Source organism: Entelurus aequoreus, linkage group LG19 (assembly GCF_033978785.1).
Source record: "Entelurus aequoreus isolate RoL-2023_Sb linkage group LG19, RoL_Eaeq_v1.1, whole genome shotgun sequence".
Classification (NCBI taxonomy): Eukaryota; Metazoa; Chordata; class Actinopteri; order Syngnathiformes; family Syngnathidae; genus Entelurus; species Entelurus aequoreus.
In genome coordinates, this window is record NC_084749.1 from 46535744 (window position 1) to 46562283 (window position 26540).

At 42.1% G+C, this 26540-nt stretch overlaps 1 protein-coding gene across 2 annotated transcripts in view; it reads left to right on the forward strand.

The window, feature by feature from the left end:
* Window positions 1-25735, forward strand: part of mccc1 (methylcrotonyl-CoA carboxylase subunit) — a 27882-nt gene extending 2147 nt beyond the window's left edge. The window contains exons 3-19 of one of the 2 annotated variants that reach the window (XR_009822067.1): window positions 3748-3887; window positions 3969-4064; window positions 5327-5448; window positions 5891-6038; window positions 6240-6361; window positions 6453-6564; window positions 10966-11047; window positions 11132-11259; window positions 11335-11518; window positions 12047-12156; window positions 13711-13927; window positions 14007-14093; window positions 16052-16101; window positions 16183-16320; window positions 20579-20949; window positions 21338-21409; window positions 25443-25517. Coding sequence is in view for 1 of the 2 variants with exons in the window: in XM_062028604.1 (XP_061884588.1) it covers window positions 3748-3887; window positions 3969-4064; window positions 5327-5448; window positions 5891-6038; window positions 6240-6361; window positions 6453-6564; window positions 10966-11047; window positions 11132-11259; window positions 11335-11518; window positions 12047-12156; window positions 13711-13927; window positions 14007-14093; window positions 16052-16101; window positions 16183-16320; window positions 20842-20949; window positions 21338-21409; window positions 25443-25565 (2039 nt within the window). In the remaining variant the exon portion in view is untranslated. Of the gene's footprint in view, window positions 1-3747; window positions 3888-3968; window positions 4065-5326; window positions 5449-5890; window positions 6039-6239; window positions 6362-6452; window positions 6565-10965; window positions 11048-11131; window positions 11260-11334; window positions 11519-12046; window positions 12157-13710; window positions 13928-14006; window positions 14094-16051; window positions 16102-16182; window positions 16321-20578; window positions 20950-21337; window positions 21410-25442 lie in introns of both variants that reach the window. The other variant, XM_062028604.1, reaches the window with a different exon arrangement.
* Window positions 25736-26540: the final 805 nt, after the last annotated feature.

Below are 26540 nucleotides of genomic sequence, written 5' to 3' on the forward strand. Positions count from 1 at the left end.
ACTTAAACATGCCTTTACTGAAAACAACACTAAAAATAAATGGAAATTCTTCCATGAGAATACAGTCGTGGTCAAAAGTTTGCATACACTTCTGAAGGACATCATGTCATGGCTGTCTGGAGTTTACAATCATTTCTACAACTCTTATTTTTATTGTGATGTAGTGATTGGAGCACATACTTGTTGGTCACAAAAAAAACATTCATGAAGTTTGGTTGTTTTATGAATTTATTATGAGTCTACTGAAAATGTGAGCAAATGTGCTGGGTCAAAAGTATACATACAGCAATGTTAATATTTGCTTACATGTCCCTTGGCAAGTTTACCTGCAATAAGGCGCTTTTGGTAGCCATCCAAAAGCTTCTGCTTGAATTGTTGACCACTCCTCTTGACAAAATTGGTGCAGTTCAGCTAAATTTGTTGGTTTTCTGATATGGACTTGTTTCTTCAGCATTGTCCACACGTTTAAGTCAGGACTTTGGGAAGGCCATTCTAATACCTTCATTCTAGCCTGATTTAGCCATTCCTTTACCACTTTTGACGTGTGTTTGGGGTCATTGTCCTGTTGGAACACCCAACTGCGCCCAAGACCCAACCTCCGGGCTGATGATTTTAGCTTGTCCTGAAGAATTTGGAGGTAATCCTCCTTTTTCATTGTCCCATTTACTCTCTGTAAAGCACCAGTTCCATTGACCACATAACTTTCCTCCAGAAGGTCTTATCTTTGTCCATGTGATGTCAGATGAAACATTGCCACAACACCCAGCAATATGTTTGGAGGAGAAAAGGTGAGGCCTTTAAAGGCCTACTGAAATGAATTTTTTTTATTTAAACGGGGATAGCAGATCTATTCTATGTGTCATACTTGATCATTTCGCGATATTGCCATATTTTTGCTGAAAGGATTTAGTATAGAACAACGACGATAAAGATTGCAACTTTTGGTATCTGATAAAAAAAAGGCTTGCACCTACCGGAAGTAGCGTGACGTAGTCAGTTGAACATATACGCAAAGTTCCCTATTGTTTACAATGATGGCCGCATGAAGTGAGAGAGATTCGGACCGAGAAAGCGACAATTTCCCCATTAATTTGAGCGAGGATGAAAGATTTGTGGATGAGTAAAGTGCAAGTGAAGGACTAGTGGGGAGTTGAAGCTATTCAGATAGGGAAGATGCTGTGAGAGCCGAGGGTGACCTGATATTCAGCTGGGAATGACTACAACAGTAAATAAACACAAGACATATATATACTCTATTAGCCACAACACAACCAGGCTTATATTTAATATGCCACAAATTAATCCTGCATAAAAACACCTGCGTGTTTGTTATGCTAGCTCCTAGCTCCTCTGCTAGCTCCTAGCTCCATAGAACACGCCAATACAATTCAAACACCTGATCAACACACACAATCACTCAGCCCAAAAGACAGTTTACCTAACCCAAGGTTCATAAAGCTTATATATTTTTAAAAAGTTACGTACGTGACGCGCACATACGGTCAAGTTATCGAATGTTTAGCAGCCAAGGCTGCATACTCACGGTACCTGATATTCAGCTGGGAATGACTACAACAGTAAATAAACACAAGACATATATATACTCTATTAGCCACAACACAACCAGGCTTATATTTAATATGCCACAAATTAATCCTGCATAATAACACCTGCGTGTTTGTTATGCTAGCTCCTAGCTCCTCTGCTAGCTCCTAGCTCCATAGAACACGCCAATACAATTCAAACACCTGATCAACACACACAATCACTCAGCCCAAAAGACCGTTCACCTAACCCAAGGTTCATAAAGCTTATATATTTTTAAAAAGTTACGTACGTGACGCGCACTTACGGTACGGTACGTGTTATGCTAGCTCCTAGCTCCTCTGCTAGCTCCTAGCTCCATAGAACACGCCAATACAATTCAAACACATGATCAACACACACAATCACTCAGCCCAAAAGACCGTTCACCTAACCCAAGGTTCATAAAGCTTATATATTTTAAAAAAGTTACGTACATACGCAAAAAAAAGCCAAAGCTGCATACTCACAGTAGCACGCCTGCGTCTTTGTCATCCAAATCAAAGTAATCCTGGTAAGAGTCTGTGTTGTCCCAGTTCTCTACAGGCGTCTGTGTATCCAAATCAAAAGTCCTCCTGGTTAGAGTCTCTGTTATCCGAGTTCTTCCATCTTGACTGCATCTTTCGGGAATGTAAACAAAGAAGCGCCGGCTGTGTACTGTTGTGGCTGACTACGTTCGAAAAATACGTCCATTTCGCACCGACAACTTTCTTCTTTGCTTGCTTGGCTTCCTTCTCCATAATGCAATGAACATGATTGAAACAGATTCACGAACACAGATGTCCAGAATACTGTGGAATTATGAAATGAAAACAGAGCTTTTTCCTATCGGCTTCAATGTGGAAGGCATACCCGTGTTCGCCGGGCTACGTCACGCGCATACGTCATCCGCAGAGGCGTTTCGAACCGGAAGTTTAGCGGCAAATTTAAAATGTCACTTTATAAGTTAACCCGGCCGTATTGGCATGTGTTATAATGTTAAGATTTCATCATTGATATATAAACTATCAGACTGCGTGGTCGGTAGTAGTGGGTTTCAGTAGGCCTTTAATCCCAGGAACACCACACCTACCGTCAAGCATGGTGGTGGTGGTAGTATTATGCTCTGGGCCTGTTTTGCTGCCAATGGAACTGGTGCTTTACAGAGAGTAAATGGGACAATGAAAAATGAGGATTACCTCCAAATTCTTCAGGACAACCTGAAATCATCAGCCCGGATGTTGGGTGTTGGGCGCAGTTGGGTGTTCCAACAGGACAATGACCCCAAACACGCATCAAAAGTGGCAAAGGAATGGCTAAATCAGGCTAAAATGAAGGTTTTAGAATGGCCTTCCCAAATTCCTGACTTAAACGTGTGGACAATGCTGAAGAAACAAGTCCATGTCAGAAAACCAACACATTTAGCTGAACTGCACCAATTTTGTCAAGAGGAGTGGTCAAACATTCAAGCAGAAGCTTGTGGATGGCTACCAAAAGTGCCTTATTGCAGGTAAACTTGCCAAGGGACATGTAAGCAAATATTAACATTGCTGTATGTATACTTCTGACCCAGGACATTTGCTCACATTTTCAGTAGACCCATAATAAATTCATAAAAGAAGCAAACTTCATGAATGTTTTTTGTAACCAACAAGTATGTGCTCCAATCACTACATCACAAAAAAATAAGAGTTGTAGAAAGTATTGGAAACCCAAGACAGCCATGACATCATGCTCTTTACAAGTGTATGTACACTTTTGACCACGACGGTATATGCACTCACCAGCCATACCATAAGACCTGCACCACAACTTTAAGGACTGTTCTAGTAGTACTTTTCACTTCACACTATAATAACATTGTATGCAATGTACAGTGTGGTTCTACATAACTCATTTTAAATGAGTACCTTCTCACTCTGTCATAGAAATAAAGCATCAGTATTCTCGTAAAAGGCAGATTCGCTTTACATAAATATTTCCAAAACCTAAATGTATACTATATTTAAAGATATGTAAGAAGACTTTAGCACAAGCTTATTCAAAATCTAATCTAACATTCAGAGATGGAAACTACTGTACAGTTGACACCCCATGTTTAAGTTTACAGATAAGTTTAAATGTACAATTGTCATTTTCTCAAACATTCATTGTGTACCACCCTGCTTTATTATATTGTTGTAGGGGTTGGACGGATAGAGAAGGTCCTCATCGCCAATCGAGGAGAGATTGCTTGTCGTGTGATGCGCACCGCCAAGAAAATGGGTGTCCGCTCTGTGGCTGTGTACAGTGACGCTGACAGACACTCCATGCATGTTGCCATGGTGAGAAAGTTCATTCATAATTGATTATACAGTACAGTTGTTTTCTTAAGCTGCTCTATCCATTTTGTCTGGTTTTTCTAGGCAGATGAAGCCTACCACATTGGCCCACCAGCTTCCCAGCAGAGCTACCTCTGCATGGAAAAGGTTTTGGATGTTGCCAAAAAGTCTGGCTCGCATGTAAGTTATGAGGCTGCAACTGCACTTCTGACAAGGACTGTAGTAGAAATATTCTCTTCAGAGCTATCGCTATAGCACAGGGGTCGGGAACCTTTTTGGCTGAGAGAGCCATGAAAGCCAAATATTTTAAAATGTATTTCCGTGAGCGCCATATAACACTGAATACAACTAAATGCGTGCATTTTTAAGTAAGACCAACATTTTTAGAGTATAATAAGTCACCCTCGTGTGGTGTTCGGGTCTGTGGGACCCGTTTTGATTTTTATTAAAAAGAAAAATGATACAATTAATTAATTTTTCAAACTGAGACTCACTGACTTTGGCTCATTTTCTGTGAAGAACATTATTTAATGACCACACACCATACAGCCCCCCCTACACATTTCTATTACATATAAGATGTCCGGGTCCACTGGACCCGGGGCTAATAGAAGTGTGGAAATTGATGTTCTGTGTACCACACACACACACACACACACACACACACACACACACACACACACACACACACACACACACACACACACACACACACACACACACACACACACACACACACACACACACACAGCAGGCCTAGACAGGAGGAGGACAGAGTGTAGGTACACAGAACATCAGAGGGTCAAATGTGCGAGAAAATGAGAGCAGACAGTGTTGACAAACAATGTTGCAACCTTGTGTGGGAACCGCAGGTGCAGAAACACAAAAGAAGAATCCCACCGGGATGCAGAAACTGCCAGAGAAATTTTCCGCGCAACGTTCATATTGTTGTTACTCAGCCAGCGTTTGTTGTTGCATTTTGTGGCTTTTAATGCCTCACAATCAAACACTTTTATGTTAAAATACTGAACAGATGTTTATTGGGATAAGGTAAACATCTGTTCAGTATTTTAATCTAAAAGTGTTTGATTGTGAGGCATTAAAAGAAAACGGATGGACGGATTTAAATGCATGAGAATGTTTTGTATTTTGAACGTTATTTTTAACACTCGATCACCAGCGGAATTATTCATTACTTATCGTGTTAAGCAATGTCAGCTAAGATTTATCTGAGAGCCAGATCTGGCTCTCGTGGCTTGAGAGCCCATAGGTTCCCTACCCCTGCTATAGCATGTTGTTATACAGCCAGATAAAGTAGCTGAACTTGGCAGTGATTTTTTTAATACAGCTCCTGTGTTGGTGATGTCCAGTAAAGTTTATTTTGTACTACTGCAGATGGTTCCTAAATCTAAATGGTTATTTTGAACTATATGAATGTTTAGGCAGTCCACCCTGGGTATGGCTTTCTGTCAGAAAACACAGAGTTTGCAGAGGCGTGTAAACAGAATGGAATCATCTTCATTGGACCGCCATCATCTGCCATCCGGGACATGGGCATTAAAAGGTAGTATTATTATCAATGGTGTACAAGTTTCATTCTACATAGCCATCCCTAAGCTTCAATGCCTTTTTCTTAGCGGCACTCACCCTCTGTTTATTTTTGGTTTAAGCATTAGACACCTTTTGACCTCCACGCTGCCCCCCGCTGTCATCTGCATATTGTGATCACAAGAAAGCAATTAGCTACCTGCTGCCACCTACTGATATGGAAGAGTATTACACGGTTACTCTGCCGAGCTCTACACAATACAGACACTCAACAACGGCACATTATTTGCGGACTATAATTACTGGTTTGCAAAAAATATTTTTAACCCAATTAGGTGAAATGACATCATCTCCCACGGCACACCAGACTGTATCTCACGGCACGGTGGTTAAAAAACACTGGCTTAATAGACGGAGCCTATTGATAATTGCAGCATTTACCTTTATTTTTCTTTTAGCACATCAAAACACATCATGTCAGCTGCAGGGGTGCCAATCATTGGAGGTTACCATGGAGATGAACAGTCAAATGAGAGACTGCAAGCAGAGGCTGTAAAAATTGGCTACCCTGTGATGATCAAGGCGGTCCGTGGAGGAGGAGGCAAGGTGATAGTACATGTTCTAGCCTTACCGCACTGCTTCTTCTACTTTGACTCATTTCATTGGGTTTTTTATTGATTTTACTGCATTCATGTGCTAAAGCCGCTTGATACAAGCAAGTGAAAAGCAACAATTATATAAACAAAGTCCATGAAGCCTTGTAACGCACTGAACAAATTGAAAAAGACCATCAACTTCTGTGTTTAGGGCATGCGCATTGCACGGTCCGACGCGGACTTCTTGGAGCAGCTGGAGTCTGCAAGACGGGAGGCCAGAAAATCATTCAACGACGACGTCATGCTGATTGAGAAGTTTGTCGAGGATCCCAGGTAACGCTTTCCGCATATCCGAACTATGTCGCGAATCTATGTTGCGTGTGTGTGCAACATTGAATTTGAATGCTTTTGTGTGTCCGTGCAGACATGTGGAGGTTCAGGTGTTTGGGGACGTGCATGGCAATGCTGTATACCTCTTTGAGAGGGACTGCAGCGTCCAGAGGAGACATCAGAAGATCATAGAGGAAGCACCAGGAGTGAGTGCTTTATCTTCATCAATCAACTTGGTCACACATTTTGTGGGGGAAATGACTGTTAGGTAAGGGTGTAACGGTACACAAAAATCTCGGTTCGGTACGTACCTCGGTTTAAAGGTCACGGTTCGGTTAATTTTTGGTATCAATCAATCAATCAATCAATCAATGTTTATTTATATAGTTCTAAATCACAAGTGTCTCAAAGGGCTGCACAAGCCACAACGACATCCTCGGTACAGAGCCCACATAAGGGCAAGGAAAACTCACCCCAGTGGGACGTCAATGTGAATGACTATGAGAAACCTTGGAGAGGACCACATATGTGGGTAACCCCCCCCCTAGAGTTACAACAAAACAACAAAATATACATTTTCTGGTTATTTATTTACCAAATTTGTAAACATTGGCTTTATCTTTTTAACATTGGGAACACTATAATAATTCTGGCCAAAAATAGAAATAGCTGTGTGTGTGATGGATGTGAGCCACCACTAGGCTGATCAGTGCAACAGCAGGCAGTCATGAATGCTAAGCATCACAATAACATACATATACACACAGGGTCCATTGCCAGGGTTAATGCAGTCAACTTATATAAAACAAAAACTAAATAAGATAAGGCTCAGAATTGGTTTCTTAACAAAACCTTTCTACATATAAAGTGCAACATTTCTACACATAAACTGCAACATTAAACTGCTTCAAGTTGTTGCTCAGAATAAATAAAATGACAAAACTTGTCTTCTACATATAAAAAGTGCAACATTAAACAGTTTTAAGTCAACTCGGCCTCAGATTAACTTTTCTTTTCCCCCCCCAGCCTTTAACCCTTGTGACTTTCACTCAATCTTCATGTTTTTTGCCAGAAAAATCAGTTTATCCACATTGTCTGCAGAAAGAGCAGACCTGCTTGCAGTTAGAATGTCTCCAGCTGTGGAAAATTCCCTTTCACTGGGTACGGAGCTAGCAGGTATGGCTAGGTAGTGCCTGGCTAACTTGGCAGTAACTCATTGTTCTTTCACCATAGAAGTGGGTCAAAATCTAGTTTTTAATGCAATATGGTCTTAAATCTGCCGCTATAAAAACACCAACGGCATTTGTTATTGCTTTAGCCCTGCCTGACTCGCCGAGGCGAGGCTGCTTGAATGCGGTGGGGAGCTGAGTTTGCTGAAGCGATGTTCACTTGGGGGTGGTGCAGCTTCAAATGGGTTAGCATGTTTGACGTGTTGCCAGAAGCATACCCTGCTGCTGAACAATGTCGGCAAACCGCTTTTGCTTTGTCCACCTCTCATTGTTGTATCGCACCGCAAAGCCAAAATGTTGCCAAAATGGAGATCTTAACAAGGCAAGAGGGTCTTCCAGCTCTGGCTTTTGCAAGTTGTAGTAGCCCGGTTGTTGCTAGCATGCCGTGTGTTGTGCCTCGGTGTGCATTGTTTACACAACGCTACTTATGTCCGTCCGTGCGGTGCGCTACTTAATATGTCCGTGTGGAAACCTGTTCGGTGCACCTACGTTCCGAACCGAACCCCCCGTACCAAAACGGTTCAATACAAATACACGTACCGTTACACCCTTACTGTTTGGAATTGTGAATTCTAGCTTTAAAAACATGAAATACAATAAACTAAAGTAGCATGCATGTACAGTTATGTTCATAATAATAGCAGTGTGTTTAAAAAGGTGAGTAAACCTCAAAATTCTTCAAATAAATTGTATTTTAATGAACACAAATGCATTGGGGACACTGCACATTCTATTTCAAAGCCAGAAAATTGGAAAAAAGTAATTTAATTTGACAATATTTTACAGAAAGTCAAGAAATATAAAACAAAAAAATATCAGTGTTGGCATCTTTCTTTACAAAACTCAAATGTACTGTATAAACTAAGAAAGGTTTGCAGATTAAACTTTCCTTAGAATAATTAACTATAATTTAGTTGCATAACCAGGGTTTCTGATAACTGCTTCACATCTGTGGCACATGGAGTCCACAGGTATTGCAGCCCAGGACAATTGTACTACGTTCCACAATTCCTCTGCATTTTTTGGTTTTGCCTCATGAACAGAATTCTTTATGTCAGCCCACAAGTTTTCAATGGGATTAAGGTTCGGGGATTGTGCTGGCCACTCCATTACTTGAATTCTGTTTGTCTGGAACCATGATTTTGCTCGCTTGCTGGTGTGTTTGGGGTCATTGTCTTGTTGAAACACCCATTTCAAGGGCATTTCCTCTTCAGCATACGGCAACATGACTTCTTCCAGTATTCTGATGTACTCAAACTGATCCATGATCGCTGGTACGCGATAAATAGGACCAACACCACAGTATGAGAAACATCCCCATATCATGATGCTTGCACCACCATGCTTAACCATCTTCACCGTGTACTGGGGCTTGAATTCAGAGTTTGCAGGACGTCTGACAAACTGTCTGTGGCCCTTAGACCCAAAAAGAACAATCTTACTCTCATCATTCCTCAAATATTACGCCATTTCTTTTTAGGCCAGTCAATGTGTTCTTTGGCAAATAGTAACCGCTTCAGCACACGTCTTTTTTTTAACAATGGGACTTTGCGAGGGCTTCTTGCTGGTAGCTTGGCTTCACATAGACGTGGTCTGATTGTTTCAGTACTCACAGGCCATCTTAGATCTTCTTTCATCCTCCTGGAGCTGATCATTGGCTGAGCCTTTGCCATTTTGGTTATTCTTCGATTCATTCCAATAGTCCTTTTTCTATTTCTGCCTCACCTTTCTGGTTTTGGCTTACATTTTAAAGCGTTTGATATCATTTTAGCTGAACAGTCTATCATTTTCTGCACTTCTTTATAGGTTTTCCCCTCTTTTATTAAATTCTTAATCAAAGAACGCTCTTCTTCTGAACAGTGTCTTCAACGACCCATTTTACTCTGTTTTTCCAAGGACAAATGCACAGCCAGCATATGCAGCGTCAGTTGCCTTGATCCTAAAATAAGGGCCACTTGTTTAACATATTTTTTTACACATAATCAATGATGGAACACAGTGCTGCTATTTTTTTGAACATGCCCCTTTCAGTAAATGATTCAGTATTACAGAATCAGCAGCATGCACGTCATGCCTGTTGGGTTTGTTGGTTTTCTATACCTTTACTAAACCTTCTAGAAACTTAGTTGCAGTGTAGAAGTTGAAATTCTAACAAAAACAGTGATTTATCTTGCTAGTGATGTGGGACTGCTATTATTTTGAACACAACTGTACGTAAAACTTAAGGCTGTTCCGATCAGTGTTATTTATGCCGTAAAATATCCAATAATATTATTTAGCTCATTCACGTAAGAGACTAGACGTATAAGATTTCATGCGATTTAGCGATTAGGAGTGACAGATTGTTTGGTAAACGTATAGCATGTTCTATATGTTATAGTTATTTGAATGACTCTTACCATAATATGTTGCGTTAACATACCAGGCACGTTCTCAGTTGGTTATTTATGCCTCATATAACGTACACTTATTCAGCCTGTTGTTCACTATTCTTTATTTATTTTAAATTGCCTTTCAAATGTCTATTCTTGGTGTTGGCTTTTATCAAATACATTTCCCCCAAAAAATGTGACTTATACTCCAGTGCGACTTACAGTATATGTTTTTTCCCTTCTTTATTATGCATTTTCGGCCGGTGCGACTTATACTCCGGAGCGACTTATACTCCGAAAAATACGGTACTTCCTTTGTCTCTGTTATTACATACTCTACAATGGTTGACACAAAACAAAGTCAGTAGTACACAATTTCTTTTTTATTTTTTTATTTAAGTATTTATTTCAAACCTGCACTACAACACACTTTTTTTTTATATATATATTTTGGCAGAGACATTAATGCACAATAACTAAACTATAGCAAAAACTATTATCTATTACCTTTTTAAAGGGGCCCTATTATGCAAAACAAAATTTTCGTACCTATTAGTACATATTTTTGTGTGTTTGGGTTCTACACAAGTCCCAAAAATGTGAAATCAAACCATGGAGGCATTTCCTTTTCTTCATACTTCCTCCAAATGAGTTGTTTGGAGCGGCAAGCTTAGCTATTAGCCTCCCTGCTATAATTTAATAATGATAATTAAGATACTAACAATTAAATCAGTTAATTTGCCACAATTGAAGGGATTATTATTAATTTAGGGGAGAGACTACAAACTTTATCGGAGACACATAATTAGCTGCTAGCTTGTCAGCTGTGGGACCAAAAAGAAATCCAGAGGGGATCAGCGTTTGTGACCGGCATTAAAAGGCATTAATGGGCATTGGCGATCGCGTACTCTTCATGAAAGTCGGCCGATAATGATCAGTGGCTGATCGATTGGTACATTGATGTGTTTTGAGAAAGTAAACATTGTACACATTATTTATTATTTAGCCCGGCATCAGCACTGAGGTGAGGAAGAAACTTGGAGAAGCGGCCGTGAAAGCAGCTAAGGCTGTCAACTATGTAGGAGCAGGTGAGATTTCCTGGCACGCGCACACATTACCCTCAGTACGTACAAAACAATACCTAACACTTGTGTAATTTACTCACTGTGTAGGTACAGTGGAGTTCATCATGGACGCCCAGCATAACTTCTACTTCATGGAGATGAACACCAGGCTGCAGGTGGAACATCCTGTCTCTGAGATGATAACTGGCACAGACTTGGTGGAGTGGCAGCTCAGGGTGAGAATTTTGTTGTCAGGTTCTCCGCTCTTTCAAGAAAGGAGTGGGACTCAAACGTGGCCCGCTGTTTTCCAGGTGGCAGCAGGGGAGCGCCTACCTCTCCTTCAGAGTGACATCATCTTAGGTGGTCACTCTTTTGAGGCCCGTATTTACGCAGAGGATCCAAACAACGATTTTCTCCCGGGAGCGGGGCCTCTGCTACATCTCTCCACACCCGCGCCAGACCAGCACACACGCATAGAGACTGGAGTCAGAGAAGGTAGTGTTCAGATCAGGCTGCAAAAGGTATTCAAACAAAACGTTTTGGAACCCTAATTCGGGTTAGTTAATTACTCCTCTGATTGAAGACAAAAATAACAACACAATATGTTACCAATTGCTTATTACTTGATGCATGTATGTAGGGCTGCAACTAACGATTAATTTGATAATCGATTAATCTGTCGATTATTACTTCGATTAATAATCGGATAAAAGAGACAAACTACATTTCTATCCTTTCCAGTATTTTATTGGAAAAAAACAGCATACTGGCACCATACTTATTTTGATTATTGTTTCTCAGCTGTTTGTACATGTTGCAGTTTATAAATAAAGGTTTATTTAAAAGAAAAAAAAAAAGCCTCTGCGCATGCGCATAGCATAGATCCAACGAATCGATGACTAAATTAATCGGCAACTATTTTTATAATCGATTTTAATCGATTTAATGGATTAGTTGTTGCAGCCCTCCATGTATGTATTGTTTGTGTTGTATTGTAATCGGCGTATGTGTGTGCTATTCCAGGGGACGAGGTGTCTGCTCATTATGACCCAATGATTGCCAAGCTTGTGGTGTGGGGGGAAGACCGCGCTGCTGCCTTAAAGAAGCTGCGCTACTGCTTAAGACAGTACAATGTAAGCCTTGAATATGTAGATGAAGATACTCATCACATCCTCTGAAGCTGTTGAAGGATGAATAGTTGGCTTTTGGCACCAGCTTCTGGACTCGATCTGACCAATCTAAGTCTACAGTCGTGGGCAAAAGTTGACATACACTTGTAAAGAACATCATGTCATGGCTGTCTTGAGTTTCCAATCATTTCTACAACTCTTATTTTGTTGTGATGTAGTGATTGGAGCACATACTTGTTGGTCACAAAAAACATTCATGAAGTTTGCTTCTTTTATGAATTTATTATGAGTCTACTGAAAATGTGAGCAAATGTGCTGGGTCAAAAGTATACATACAGCAATGTTAATATTTGCTTACATGTCCTTTGGCAAGTTTCACTGCAATAAGGCGCTTTTGGTAGCCATCCACAAGCTTCTGCTGGAATTTTTGACCACTCCTCTTGACAAAATTGGTGAAGTTTAGCTAAATTTTCTGACATGGACTTGTTTCTTCAGCATTGTCCACACGTTTAAGTCAGGACTTTGGGAAGGCCATTCTAAAACCTTAATTCTAACCTGATTTAGTCATCCCTTTACCACTTTTGACGTGTTTTTGAGGTCATTGTCCTGTTGGAACACCCAACTGCGCCCAAGACAATGATTTTAGGTTGTCCTGAAGAATTTGGAGGTAATCCTCGGTTTTCATTGTCCCATATACTCTCTGTAAAGCACCAGTTCCATTGGCAGAAAAACAGGCCCAGAGCATAATATTACCACCACCATGCTTGACGGTAGGGATGGTGTTCCTGGGATTAAAGGCCTCAGCTTTTCTCCGCTAAACATATTGCTGGGTATTGTGGTCAAACAGCTCCATTTTTGTTTCATCTGACATCACATGGACAAAGATAAGACCTGTAGTAAAGTTCTGTGGTCAATGCTGAAGAAACAAGTCCATGTCAGAAAACCAACAAATTTAGCTGAACCAATTTTGTCAAGAGGAGTGGTCAACAATTCAAGCAGAAGCTTGTGGATGGCTACCAAAAGCGCCTTATTGCAGGTAAACTTGCCAAGGGACATGTAAGCAAATATTAACATTGCTGTATGTATACTTTTGACCCTCACATTTTCAGTAGACCCATAATAAATTCATAAAAGAAGCAAACTTCATGAATGTTTTTTGTGACCAACAAGTATGTGCTCCAATAACTCTATCACAAAAAAATAAGAGTTGTAGAAATGATTGGAAACTCAAGATAGCCATGACATGATGTTCTTTACAAGTGTATGTACACTTTACACCATGACTGTATGAGCATGAACTGGTGAAGCCTACTTGGATGAGAGGCAAAGCATCTTCTAAGACAAACTGAACAGTTCAGTTGGGATCGATTGAATGCCCTAAGCAAACATCCATGAACATAATCAATGCATAATAATCCTGATAATGGTGAAATTGTTATTATTGCTCATACAGTAATAGCACAGTCAAAATCTATAATCGTTGCATCCCTATTAACAAGTTAAAAAGGCTACAATTATCAAACATGACTTTCTTGGTGTTCACTCTGCTGCCCTCAGATTGTGGGGCTGAGCACCAACATCGATTTCCTGTTGAGTCTCTCGGGTCACCCAGAGTTTGAGGCGGGAAACGTGAGCACCAGCTTCATCCCTCAACACTACGCAGATCTCTTCCCCGCACCGAGAGCTCCCTCTGGGGCAACAGTCTGTCAGGCCGCCCTGGGGCTGTTACTCGAGGAGAGAAGGCACACTCAGAACTTCACACAGACGTCCGCAGGTATCTGTTTTACCGATAAACGATTTGAACTCTTGACAAACGTTGAACGAATCCCAACGAATTGTGTGTTTACCTCCAGATCCTTTCTCTCCATTTGGCTCCAGTAGTGGCTGGAGGCTGAACACACACTTCCACAGGAGCATGACGCTGCAACTGGGAGACAAGAGTAAGGCTGCTGTCACACTTCACACTAGTGGTTTGGTACTCTGGTTCACACCAATAAAATAACTCAACTTTGCTAAAGCATTTTAAGCGTATTTTTGTGTTGTATTAGTATTTATGTCATAGGACCAAATGTTGTGCAGTGAAGAACATGTGCATAAAGTAAGTACATAATTGGGCAGATTTGGTGACATACACTACCGTTCAAAAGTTTGGGGTCACATTGAAATGTCCTTATTTTTGAAGGAAAAGCACTGTACTTTTCAATGAAGATAACTTTAAACTAGTCTTAACTTTAAAGAAATACACTCTATACATTGCTAATGTGGCAAATGACTATTCTAGCTGCAAATGTCTGGTTTTTGGTGCAATATCTACATAGGTGTATATAGAAGCTACAAAACTGACCTTCCTTTGAGCAGATTGAGTTTCTGGAGCATCACATTTGTGGGGTCAATTAAACGCTCAAAATGGCCAGAAAAAGAGAACTTTCATCTGAAACTCGACAGTCTATTCTTGTTCTTAGAAATGAAGGCTATTCCACAAAATTGTTTGGGTGACCCCAAACTTTTGAACGGTAGTGTATGACATCACATAACTCAATTCTCGTGTGTTTGATTGACATTATTTGAACTGTTTAATAGCAGAGTGGAAACTTATCTCTTTAGATAATTAAACTCAGGTCTCGCTTGTTAATGAACTTCCTGTTCATGTTAAAGTCGCTGATTACCTGTCAGGTTCAAACACTGATGACATCTATTAAACAGATGAGAAGCAAGGAATCTTCAGAAACAGAGTTCAATTTGGCTCAATGAGGAGACACGTTTGGGCTGTGTTCTAGTTACAGATCCAAACTACGCTCTAAAAGTCCAGCCCACGTGCTTCCTCTATTTATTTGGGAGGACCCTGTTTACATCACTGAAGCTGTCGCTGAGGGAAGGGGGTAATCTCGACAACTCCAGTTAGACACAATATATGATTATTAGAGATGTCCAATAATATCGGCCGATATATGCGTTAAAATGTAATAACGTAAATTATCGGTATCTGTTTTTTTTATTATCGGTATCGGTTTTTTGTGTGTTTTTTTTTTAATTAAATCAACATAAAAAACACAAGACACACTTACAATTAGTGCACCAACCCAAAAAACCTCCCTCCCCCATTTACACTCATTCACACAAAAGGGTTGTTTCTTTCTGTTATTAATATTCTGCTTCCTACATTATATATCAATATATATCAATACAGTCTGCAAGGGATACAGTCCGTAAGCACACATGATTGTGCGTGCTGCTGGTCCACTAATAGTACTAACCTTTAACAGTTAATTTGACTCATTTTCATTCATTACTAGTTTCTATGTAACTGTTTTTATATTGTTGTACTTTCTTTTTTATTCAAGAAAATGTTTTTAATTTATTTATCTTATTTTACAAATTTTTTAAAAAAGTACCTTATCTTCACCATACCTGGTTGTCCAAATTAGGCATAATAATGTGTTAATTCCACGACTGCATATATCGGTTGATATCGGTATCGGTTGATATCGGTATCGGTAATTAAAGAGTTGGACAATATCGGAATATCGGATATCGGCAAAAAGCCATTATCGGACATCCCTAATGATTATGCAAAAATGCAAATGTGTTGACGCCGGTGCTATCGCCTTGTCTCTGCTCTGTCTGCGTCACGGCGGTGTTCGGCCTTGGCAGTCAGCAGGCCGTTTCTGGACACAAACACTGATACCAGACTGGCTTGGAATCTTTTGGATTGCCAGCTTTGCACAGATAAAGAAAAATACCACTTCAGCACAACTGACAATAATTATAGCAACGGCCGTTAAGCGTAAAAGTTGTGTGATAATATATACATAATTATTATAACATTACCTCATCTTCCCGTCCTCTGCTCTTCCTTCCCTTTAGTTAAATTTGTTAAATGTTTCTCTTTCTTTTTAAGAGGTGGATGTATTTGTCACGTACAACAAAGATGGAAGCTACACAATGCAGGTGAGCCTAAACCTAAACAGTGAATTAAGTTTACACTCTTTTTTTTATTTTATTTGAAAGTAATTTTCTTTGTGTGTTCAGCTGGACCAGGAGGTGTTCCACGTGACAGGGGAGGTGGAGATGGAGGGCGGAGCTTCGTTTCTGCACTGTTCCGTGAATGGCGCGAAGTCTCGCCCCAAACTGGTGATCTTGGACAACACAGTTCATCTTTTCTCCACGGTTAGTGCTGTAAACTTCTTTGGTCATTCAGGAAAACATGCTCTGTTCTAACCTAAATGAGAAATATATACTTTTTATGAACATTTATACTGAACAAAAATATAAATGCAACGCTGTTTGTGCTCCCATTTTTCACGAGTTGAACTCAAAGATAGATAAAACTTACTATATACACAAAAAACCTATTCGTCTCCAAGATTGTTCACAAAGCTGTGTTAGTGAGCATTTCTTCTTTGCGGAGATAATCCATCCCACCTCACAGGTGTGGCATATCAAGATGCGGATTAAACAGCATGATTATTGCACAGGTGTTCCTTAGGCTGCCCTGAAATGTGCAGTTTTGCATTATTGGGAGTCTGGGGGGTAAGAAAAGCAGTCAGTATCTGGTACAACCACCGTCATCGGCGGTCACTCGAACGAGTATGACGATCCTCCTGGTAGGGGTGTATCCCTTTATGGAGGGTGCCTGTGCGTGACTTAGTTTAACGTGGGGAGACTGGTGCACAGACAGTCACCGCACGATCCTTGACAGAATCGGGTCAGGGTCCAGTGGCATGGAGTCCAAGACGACTGGGGACCCTTTTCTGCTGCAGCCTTCTTCCGCCATCGCAGCCGTTGTGGTAGATCTTAAATCTACCATCTTCCGCCTGCTCCGCCGTTGAGGTCTTCACCGTATCCCTGGCTAGGGGGCAGTCAGGTACTAGGCCTTTGCCAAGGGCCACCTGGGGTAACAGTAGTAAAGGGGTTAACCTCCTAGTGCTCCAAGACCCGATAGAGGAGCCTCCACTGCCGGATGCACTTTAACGTCATGCCCAGGACACGGTGCAACCACCATTTGCCTCACGCAGTGCGACACATCTCCTTCTCCTAGAGTTGATCAGGTTGTTGATTGTGGTCTGTGGAATGGTGGTCCACTCCTCTTCAATGGCTGTGCAAAGTTGCTGGATATTGGCAGGAACCGGAACACGCTGTCGTATGCACCGATCCACAGAAAGTATGCTGGCCATGCAAGAGCTGGGATGTTTTCAGTTTCCAGGAATTGTGTACAGATCCTTGCAACATGGGGCCGTGCATTGTCATGTTGCAACATGAGGTGATGTTCTCGGGTGGATGGTACAACAATGGGCCTCAGGATCTCGTCACGGTGTCCCTGTGCGTTCAAAAGGCCATCAATAAGATGCACTTGCGTTCGTTGTCCATAACATACGCCTGCCCATACCGTAACCCCACACCCACCATGGGCCACTCCATTCACAACGCTGACATCAGCAATCCGCTCTCCCACACCACGCCACACATGCTGTCTGCCATCTGCCCTCAACAGTGAAAACCGGGATTAATCCGTGAAGAGAACATCTCTCCAATGTGCCAGACGCCATCGAATGTGAGCATTTGCCCACTCAAGTTGGACGATGAACTGCAGTCAGGTTGAGACCCCGATGAGGACGACGAGCATGCAGATGAGCTTTCTTCAGACATTTTCTCAGTTTGTCCAGAAATTATTTATTTGGTTATGCAAACCGATTGTTGCAGCAACTGTCCGGGTGGCTGGTCTCGGACGATCATGGAGGTGCACCTGCTGGATGTGGAGGTCCTGGGCTGCTGTGGTTACATTTACATTTCAGTCATTTCCCGGACAATGTGTGTTTCTACTTCCAGATTCAAAACGCTTGTGTGTCTTTTAATCATGGCAGACTTGTAACGAACAACGAAGAGGACTATTTTTGGACAAATGAGGACTCACAACCTTATCTTTTTTTAATTTGATTGAATGGAGGATGAACTGCTGCTTCTAGAAGCGAGCACTGAGAAGAGAGTGAGATGTTGGAGCAGACGGAAGCCGAGAGAGTGAGGTGAAAGCCACTCAAAGCTGCAAATGTGAATGTTGGAGACCTGTATGGCTGTTAGGGTTGGGTATCATTTGAATTCGAACGATTCCGATTCCGATTCCTGACGATTCTCGATTCCGATTCTTCTTGTACCATGCCGGGATCAATGTGTTTGACAGGTAGTCCCTGGAAGGTGGTATGTACTTTGGGTTGAGAGTTTTCACCATATTCCTGCAAACATAAACAAACATGTAATGTTGCTGTTACCGTTTAGCCCAGTATCAATTAGCTTAGCTCTAACGTTATTGCTTAACTAACCTAAATGTTGGAGATTCCACCTCTGAAAAGGGATGCAGTCTTTTGACTATGTGTGCAGTGACCTTTCTGTGGCACTCTTCCGTCTGTGGCACCGACATCTTCCCCATTGCCGCTACGGTGAACGGAGTACGCTGAGCACATCGCGGAGCCTGGCTAGCAGGTTGTAAATTGTCTATGAAAAAATACGCGGGCTAATTTGTTAGCTGCCTCGACGTTGGCGCAAAACACATTATTTATTGCATATATTGTTTTACTTACCGGATTCGGACTGCAATGCAGTCCGAATCCGCAGTGCCTGGCACTGCCATCTGCAGTGCCAGGTTGGGCGTCGAAGCCAGAGGAAGAGGCAGAGGAGGACGGTTGGCGCAGCGCGTCGAAGACGGGACACGCATTTATTTGTACTCGGAGGTGCTACATCATGTTCGACGTGCACCCTCCTAAGCACGAAACAGTCCTGTCGCACGTGTTACATTTCGCCGATATTTCATTTTTTTAGTAAAATAAAGCCACACTTCGACCGCCGACGCCCGCTATCCATGCTTGACTGACTCGCTCGGCTACATAGGCTCGGCTATGCTAACACTTCCGGCGGTGGGCGCTTCTTCGTTGGTGTTCAGCGGCTTCTTCTTCCGGTCGGCGGACTTATTCTTTTTTTCCAGTCGGCGGACTGGGTATTGTGGATAATGCATATGTTTAAGAGTTATTTCTTTATTCATAATCATGTTTGAATCAGCTCATATTTTTCCATGTATACTCTGTATACCAGTTTCTCTTTGTCTTCAGATTGCCTGTTTAGACAGGGTCGTAAACCATCAGGAATGTGAACACAACCCCCAAGTCTCTCTTCTTCTCAGTGTTGAGAGGAGGGGGGGGGGGGGGCTTTCTTTGTGTGAAAAGAGTTGCTTTTTCCTTTGGAATGCCAGATCAACTTGGGCTACGCATTTGTATGTGTTGTACGAGGCTGGTCTCTATTCTCAAATATTTGACAATAAATTACAAAATACCTATTCTGTGCTTGGTGGTACCTTTGAGTTCAGTGTATATGTCATTAAGGAACTTGGGACTGACCAGCGTTTTACATCCCACTTGGAGGAACAGGTCAAACGCAACAGTATCGAAACTAGGAATCGAAATTTAAACTTTTGAACGATTCCGGGAGAATCGGTTCCAATCGATACTCGATACCCAACCCTAATGGCTGTTGACCAAGTATGCCTTGCATTCACTTGTGTGTGTGAAAAGCTGTAGATATTATGTGATTGGGCCGGCACGCAAAGGCAGTGCCTTTAAGGTTTATTGGCGCTCTGTACTTCTCCCTACGTCCGTGTACACAGCAGCGTTTTAAAAAGTCATACATTTTACTTTTTGAAACCGATGCCGATAATTTCCGATATCACATGTTTCGTCCGATAATATTGGCAGTCCGATATTATCTCTGAAAAAAACCTTTGTCTTCTTGTCTCTCATAATGATTGTGAACGATAGGCAAACTTCCAAAAAAGTGCAAATAAAAATAAATACAATTCAAATGGCTCTTTTGACTTAAATGATGTGTCAAATTAAGAGAGACGAAACAAAGGAAATTGTTCTTCTTTGATTTATTTCATCAATCATTCAGAACTTTATTGATATAGCACTTTTCATGCAGAGGCAAGTTGCAACACAAAGTGCTTTCAAGCAATCTAAAAGGTAAACCTGCACACACAGCACTGTGTTTATATTTCTGATTAATAACCCTTTTGTTTAGTAGTCATGTTTCATTTTGCCAGCTTATTCCTCCCTGCTGCAGGACATTATTGTGCTGCTGGTCCAACACATTCTCCTCACATGAACTGCAATGGATTCATCACCATTATCTACCATTCCTTTTTCATTGATGTTACTCCTCTTTCATTTTGGGATGTATCAGTGTGTGACGTGATGGTTTACTTCTGCAGCGACTGAGAAGAAAAGAATGTCAGGGCGAGCGTGAAAAGCGGACTGTAAGCCTTGTGGTGTTTGCAGGAGGGCAGATCAGAGGTTTCTCTTCCACTTCCAAAGTATCTTGTGTTTGCAGGAGGGCAGACCAGAGGTTTCTCTTCCACTTCCAAAGTATCTTGTGGTGTTTGCAGGAGGGCAGCTCAGAGGTTTCTCTTCCACTTCCAAAGTATCTTGTGTTTGCAGGAGGGCAGCCCAGAGGTTTCTCTTCCACTTCCAAAGTATCTTGTGTTTGCAGGAGGGCAGCTCAGAGGTTTCTCTTCCACTTCCAAAGTATCTTGTGTTTGCAGGAGGGCAGCCCAGAGGTTTCTCTTCCACTTCCAAAGTATCTTGTGGTGTTTGCAGGAGGGCAGCTCAGAGGTTTCTCTTCCACTTCCAAAGTATCTTGTGTTTGCAGGAGGGCAGCTCAGAGGTTTCTCTTCCACTTCCAAAGTATCTTGCTGGTGTGAGCGGCTCTGCTGCTGCAGGTGGCGCTGTGGCACCGATGACTGGCACCATTGAGAAGGTGTGTTGCTGTCATGTCACAATAACATTATTATTATTATTATTATTATTATTCAGGACTTAGAGCAAGCTTATGCTGATTTAATGGCTGTAGACAACAATAGATAATTATTTGTCCACTAGGGGGCAGCAGAAGTCATCATTGACTTACTTTAAAGCTCCTGAGGTGAACTTTTATTTCTTCCATAAACTCTGTGAACTTTGACCTGAGTCCATAAGATGATGTCACCACATTTGTACTAGCTACTCTGAAAAGGTTTGGACCTCCTTTCATGAATAAAAAGAGGGAAGTGCAGCCATGTTGTCACAATTATGAAGTGATGAATAACAATGCATGACATTTATATGAGGCGGGCAGCGAGAGATGACGACTTGTTTTTGTGTGTTAGGTGCTGGTGAAGGCTGGTGACAGAGTGAATGTTGGCGACCCGCTGATGGTCATGATTGCCATGAAGATGGAGGTGAGGGACTGGCTTTGACTCACTCATTCACTCACACTCTCTTTCAACACTTGCACACCCTCACTCACTCACATTCTCACTCACTCACTCAGTCACACTCTTTCACTCACTCTCACATACTCACTCACTCACACTTTTGCTCACTCACACATACTCACTCACTCACTTTCACTCACTCACATTCTCACTCACTCACCCCTCCTCTCACCTTCACTCACTCACTCAGTCACACTCTTTCACTCACTCAGTCACACTCTTTCACTCACTCACACACCCTCACTCACTCACTCACTCACTCACTTTCACTCACTCACTCAGTCACACTCTTTCACTCACTCACTCACACACTCACTCACACACCCTCACTCACTCGCATTCTCAGTCACTCACTTTCACACACTCACTCACATTCTCACTCACTCAGTCACACTCTTTCACTCACTCAGTCACACTCTTTCACTCACTCACTCACTCACTCAGTCACTCAGTCAGTCACACTTTCACTCACATTCTCACTCACTTACTCAGTCACACTCTTTCACTCACTCTCACATACTCACACTTTTGCTCACTCACACATACTCACTCACTCACTCACTCACTTTCACTCACACGCATTCTCACTCACCCCTCCTCTCACTTTCACTCACTCACTCACTCACTCACTCACTCACACACCCTCACTCACTCAGTCACACTCTTTCACTCACTCACACACTCACACACCCTCACTCACTCACATTCTTACTCACTCAGTCACACTCTTTCACTCACTCAGTCACTCACTCACTCAGTCAGTCACACTCTTTCACTCACTCACATTCTCACTCACTCACTCAGTCACACTCTTTCACTCACTCTCACATACTCACACTTTTGCTCACTCACACATACTCACTCACTCACTTTCACTCACTCACTCACCCCTCTTCTCACTTTCACTCACTCACTCACACACCCTCACTCACTCAGTCACACTCTTTCACTCACTCACACACCCTCACTCACTCACATTCTTACTCACTCAGTCACACTCTTTCACTCACTCAGTCACTCACTCACTCAGTCAGTCACACTCTTTCACTCACTCACATTCTCACTCACTCACTCAGTCACACTCTTTCACTCACTCTCACATACTCACACTTTTGCTCACTCACACATACTCACTCACTCACTTTCACTCACTCACTCACCCCTCTTCTCACTTTCACTCACTCAGTCACACTCTTTCACTCACTCACACACCCTCACTCACTCAGTCACACTCTTTCACTCACTCACACACCCTCACTCACTCACTCACACACCCTCACTCACTCACTCACTTTCACACACTCACATTCTCACTCACTCAGTCACACTCTTTCACTCACTCACTCAGTCACACTCTTTCACTCACTCAGTCTCTCAGTCACTCACTCACTCACTCAGTCAGTCACACTCTTTCACTCACTCACATTCTCACTCACTCTCACATACTCACGCACTCACACTTTTGATCACTCACACATACTCACTCACTCACTTTCACTCACTCACATTCTCACTCACTCACCCCTCCTCTCACTTTCACTCACTCAGTCACACTCTTTCAATCACTCACACACCCTCACTCACTCAGTCACTCTTTCACTCACTCACACACCCTCACTCACACACCCTCACTCACTCACTCACTTTCACACACTCACTCACTCACATTCTCACTCACTCAGTCACACTCTTTCACTCACTCAGTCACACTCTTTCACTCACTCAGTCTCTCAGTCACTCACTCACTCACGCAGTCAGTCACACTCTTTCACTCACTCACATTCTCACTCACTCACTCAGTCACACTCTTTCACTCACTCTCACATACTCACGCACACACACATACTCACTCACTTTCACTCACTCGCATTCTCACTCACTCACCCCTTCACTCACTCAGTCACTCACTCACTCAGTCACACTCTTTCACTCACTCACACACCCTCACTCACTCACTTTCACACACTCACTCACATTCTCACTCACTCACTCACTCAGTCAGTCACACTCTTTCACTCACTCACATTCTCACTCACTCACTCAGTCAGTCAGTCACACTCTTTCACTCACTCACATTCTCACTCACTCAGTCAGTCAGTCAGTCACACTCTTTCACTCACTCACACACCCTCACTCACTCGCATTCTCACTCACTCACTCACTCACTCTTTCACATTCTCACTCACTCACTCAGTCAGTCACACTCTTTCACTCACTCACACACCCTCACTCGCATTCTCACTCACTCACACACTCACATACTCACATTCTCACTCACTCAGTCAGTCACACTCTTTCACTCACTCACACACCCTCACTCGCATTCTCACTCACTCACACACTCACATACTCACATTCTCACTCACTCAGTCAGTCACACTCTTTCACTCACTCACATTCTCACTCACTCAGTCAGTCACACTCTTTCACTCACTCACACACCCTCACTCACTCGCACTCTCACTCACTCACTGAGTCAGTCACACTCTCTTTCACTCACTCACACCCTCACTCACTCGCATTCTCACTCACACACTCACCCCTTCTCTCACCCTTACTCACTCAGACTTATTCACTCACTCACCCACTCACTTACACTCTCTCTCTTATACTCACTCACTCACTCGCTCTTTCACTCACGCACTCTCTCTCACTCACTCATTCAATCTCTCTCTCAATCACCCATTCACCCTCACACTCACTGTCTCTCACACCTACTCACCTTCTCTCTCACTCACTCACACTCAATCTCTCTCACTCACCCACCTACTCACTCACTCACATTTGTTTCACTATTCCCCCACTCACACTGTCACTCATTCACTCACTCACACACGCACACGCACGTTCTTGTATTTGTTACCTTCTTGAGACCTGAGAAAAATGCCTACCTCTTTAGGCCCAGCCTTTCTAGATATATAAAGATGTGTATTTACAACATGAATAATATATACATACTATGTAAATATAAAAAAGCTTGTTGTGAAAAATGAGTTGAAATTTCAAAAGAAAAAGGTCACAATTTCACAAGAAAAACTTAGAATTTTGGCAGTATTATAATAAGTCGTCATTTTACTCAACGCAACTCAACATTTTACAAGAAAAATTGAACATTTGTGCAATATTATGATAAAAGTTGGAATTTTACTCAATAACAGTCGCAATTTTATAAGAAAAGCTTAAAATGTTGGCAATTTTATGAAAAGAGTCGTAATTTTACTCGACAAAAGTCACAATTTTATAAGAACATTTTAGAATGTTGGCAATAGTCATAATTTTACTCAAATGTCACTATTTCACAAGAACAACAAAAAAATTGGTAATATTGAGATAAAAGTCAGAATGTTATATGACAAATGTCACCATTTTGCATTAAAAAGTAATAATTTTACGAGAAAATATTGCAATATTACAGAAACAGAAAGAATATGAGAAATTGTTCCCAAATTTATAAGAAATTTGATTGTAATTGGTTTTTAATCTTCATTATTTACTTCAATTTATTACAGTATGTCTTTATATACATATTTATTTTATTTTTTTTAATTAATTTTGGCCAAAGGGGGCGCATTTCAATTTCTTAAACACACTTGTTATTTCATATATTGACCAGAGGGGGAGGATTTCACACATTTTTACACACACTTGTTATTTCATATGTTGACCAGAGGGGGAGCACTTTTAAAAAGCGACACACAGTCAATTTGAAAAATCCCTCCTTTTGATAGATTTCACCACCAGGGGGTGCAAATGAGACATTCTCTATTAGATGCAATGTTATTGGGACCATGATTTATGTCATCACTTGTTCACACCTCCTCATATGGAAGATACTTTTCCTTGTTGGTGTCTCAAGAAGGCTAGAACTACAAGCACACACACACACACACACACACACACACACACACACACACACACACACACACACACACACACACACACACACACACACACACACACACAGAGTGTGTTGTAACGGAGGTTGAATGTTGTGCAGCACACCATCCGTGCGCCCAAGTCGGGTGTGATCAGGAAGGTGTTCTTCACTGAAGGCTCTCAGGCTGACCGTCACGCTCCCCTGGTGGACTTGGAGGAGGACTCTGAGGCAGGCGGTCAGTAGATCTGTCAAGCATCCCGGAGAGGCGCTCTTCAGAAAACTAATTGCTGGAAAACAGTCGTGTTGGAGAAACGGGCGAGGAGTCTGGAATGGATGAGACTGAATATTTTCAGCCCAAAATGAACTTTCTGGATCGATGGAAGTGGAACTAAAACATCAAAGTGGCCTTTCAACATGTTTGCTGACTTTATTACATCTTCCTTCTTTTGTCACTCCTGGAACTAACTCACTTCTAATCTAAGAGTCAGGAATCCAACACTTGGTGTCTCCTGACTCCAACACTTGGTGTCTCAGACTCCAACACTTGGTGTCTCAGACTCCAACACTTGGTGTCTCAGACTCCAACACTTGGTGTCTCAGACTCCAACACATGGTGTCTCCGACTCCAACACTTGGTGTCTCCGACTCCAACACTTGGTGTCTCAGACTCCAACACTTGGTGTCTCCGACTCCAACACATGGTGTCTCAGACTCCAACACATGGTGTCTCAGACTCCAACACTTGGTGTCTCAGACTCCAACACATGGTGTCTCAGACTCCAACACATGGTGTCTCAGACTCCAACACATGGTGTCTCAGACTCCAACACTTGGTGTCTCCGACTCCAACACATGGTGTCTCAGACTCCAACACATGGTGTCTCAGACTCCAACACATGGTGTCTCAGACTCCAACACATGGTGTCTCAGACTCCAACACTTGGTGTCTCCGACTCCAACACTTGGTGTCTCAGACTCCAACACATGGTGTCTCAGACTCCAACACTTGGTGTCTCCGACTCCAACACTTGGTGTCTCAGACTCCAACACATGGTGTCTCAGACTCCAACACATGGTGTCTCAGACTCCAACACATGGTGTCTCAGACTCCAACACATGGTGTCTCAGACTCCAACACATGGTGTCTCAGACTCCAACACATGGTGTCTCAGACTCCAACACATGGTGTCTCAGACTCCAACACATGGTGTCTCAGAC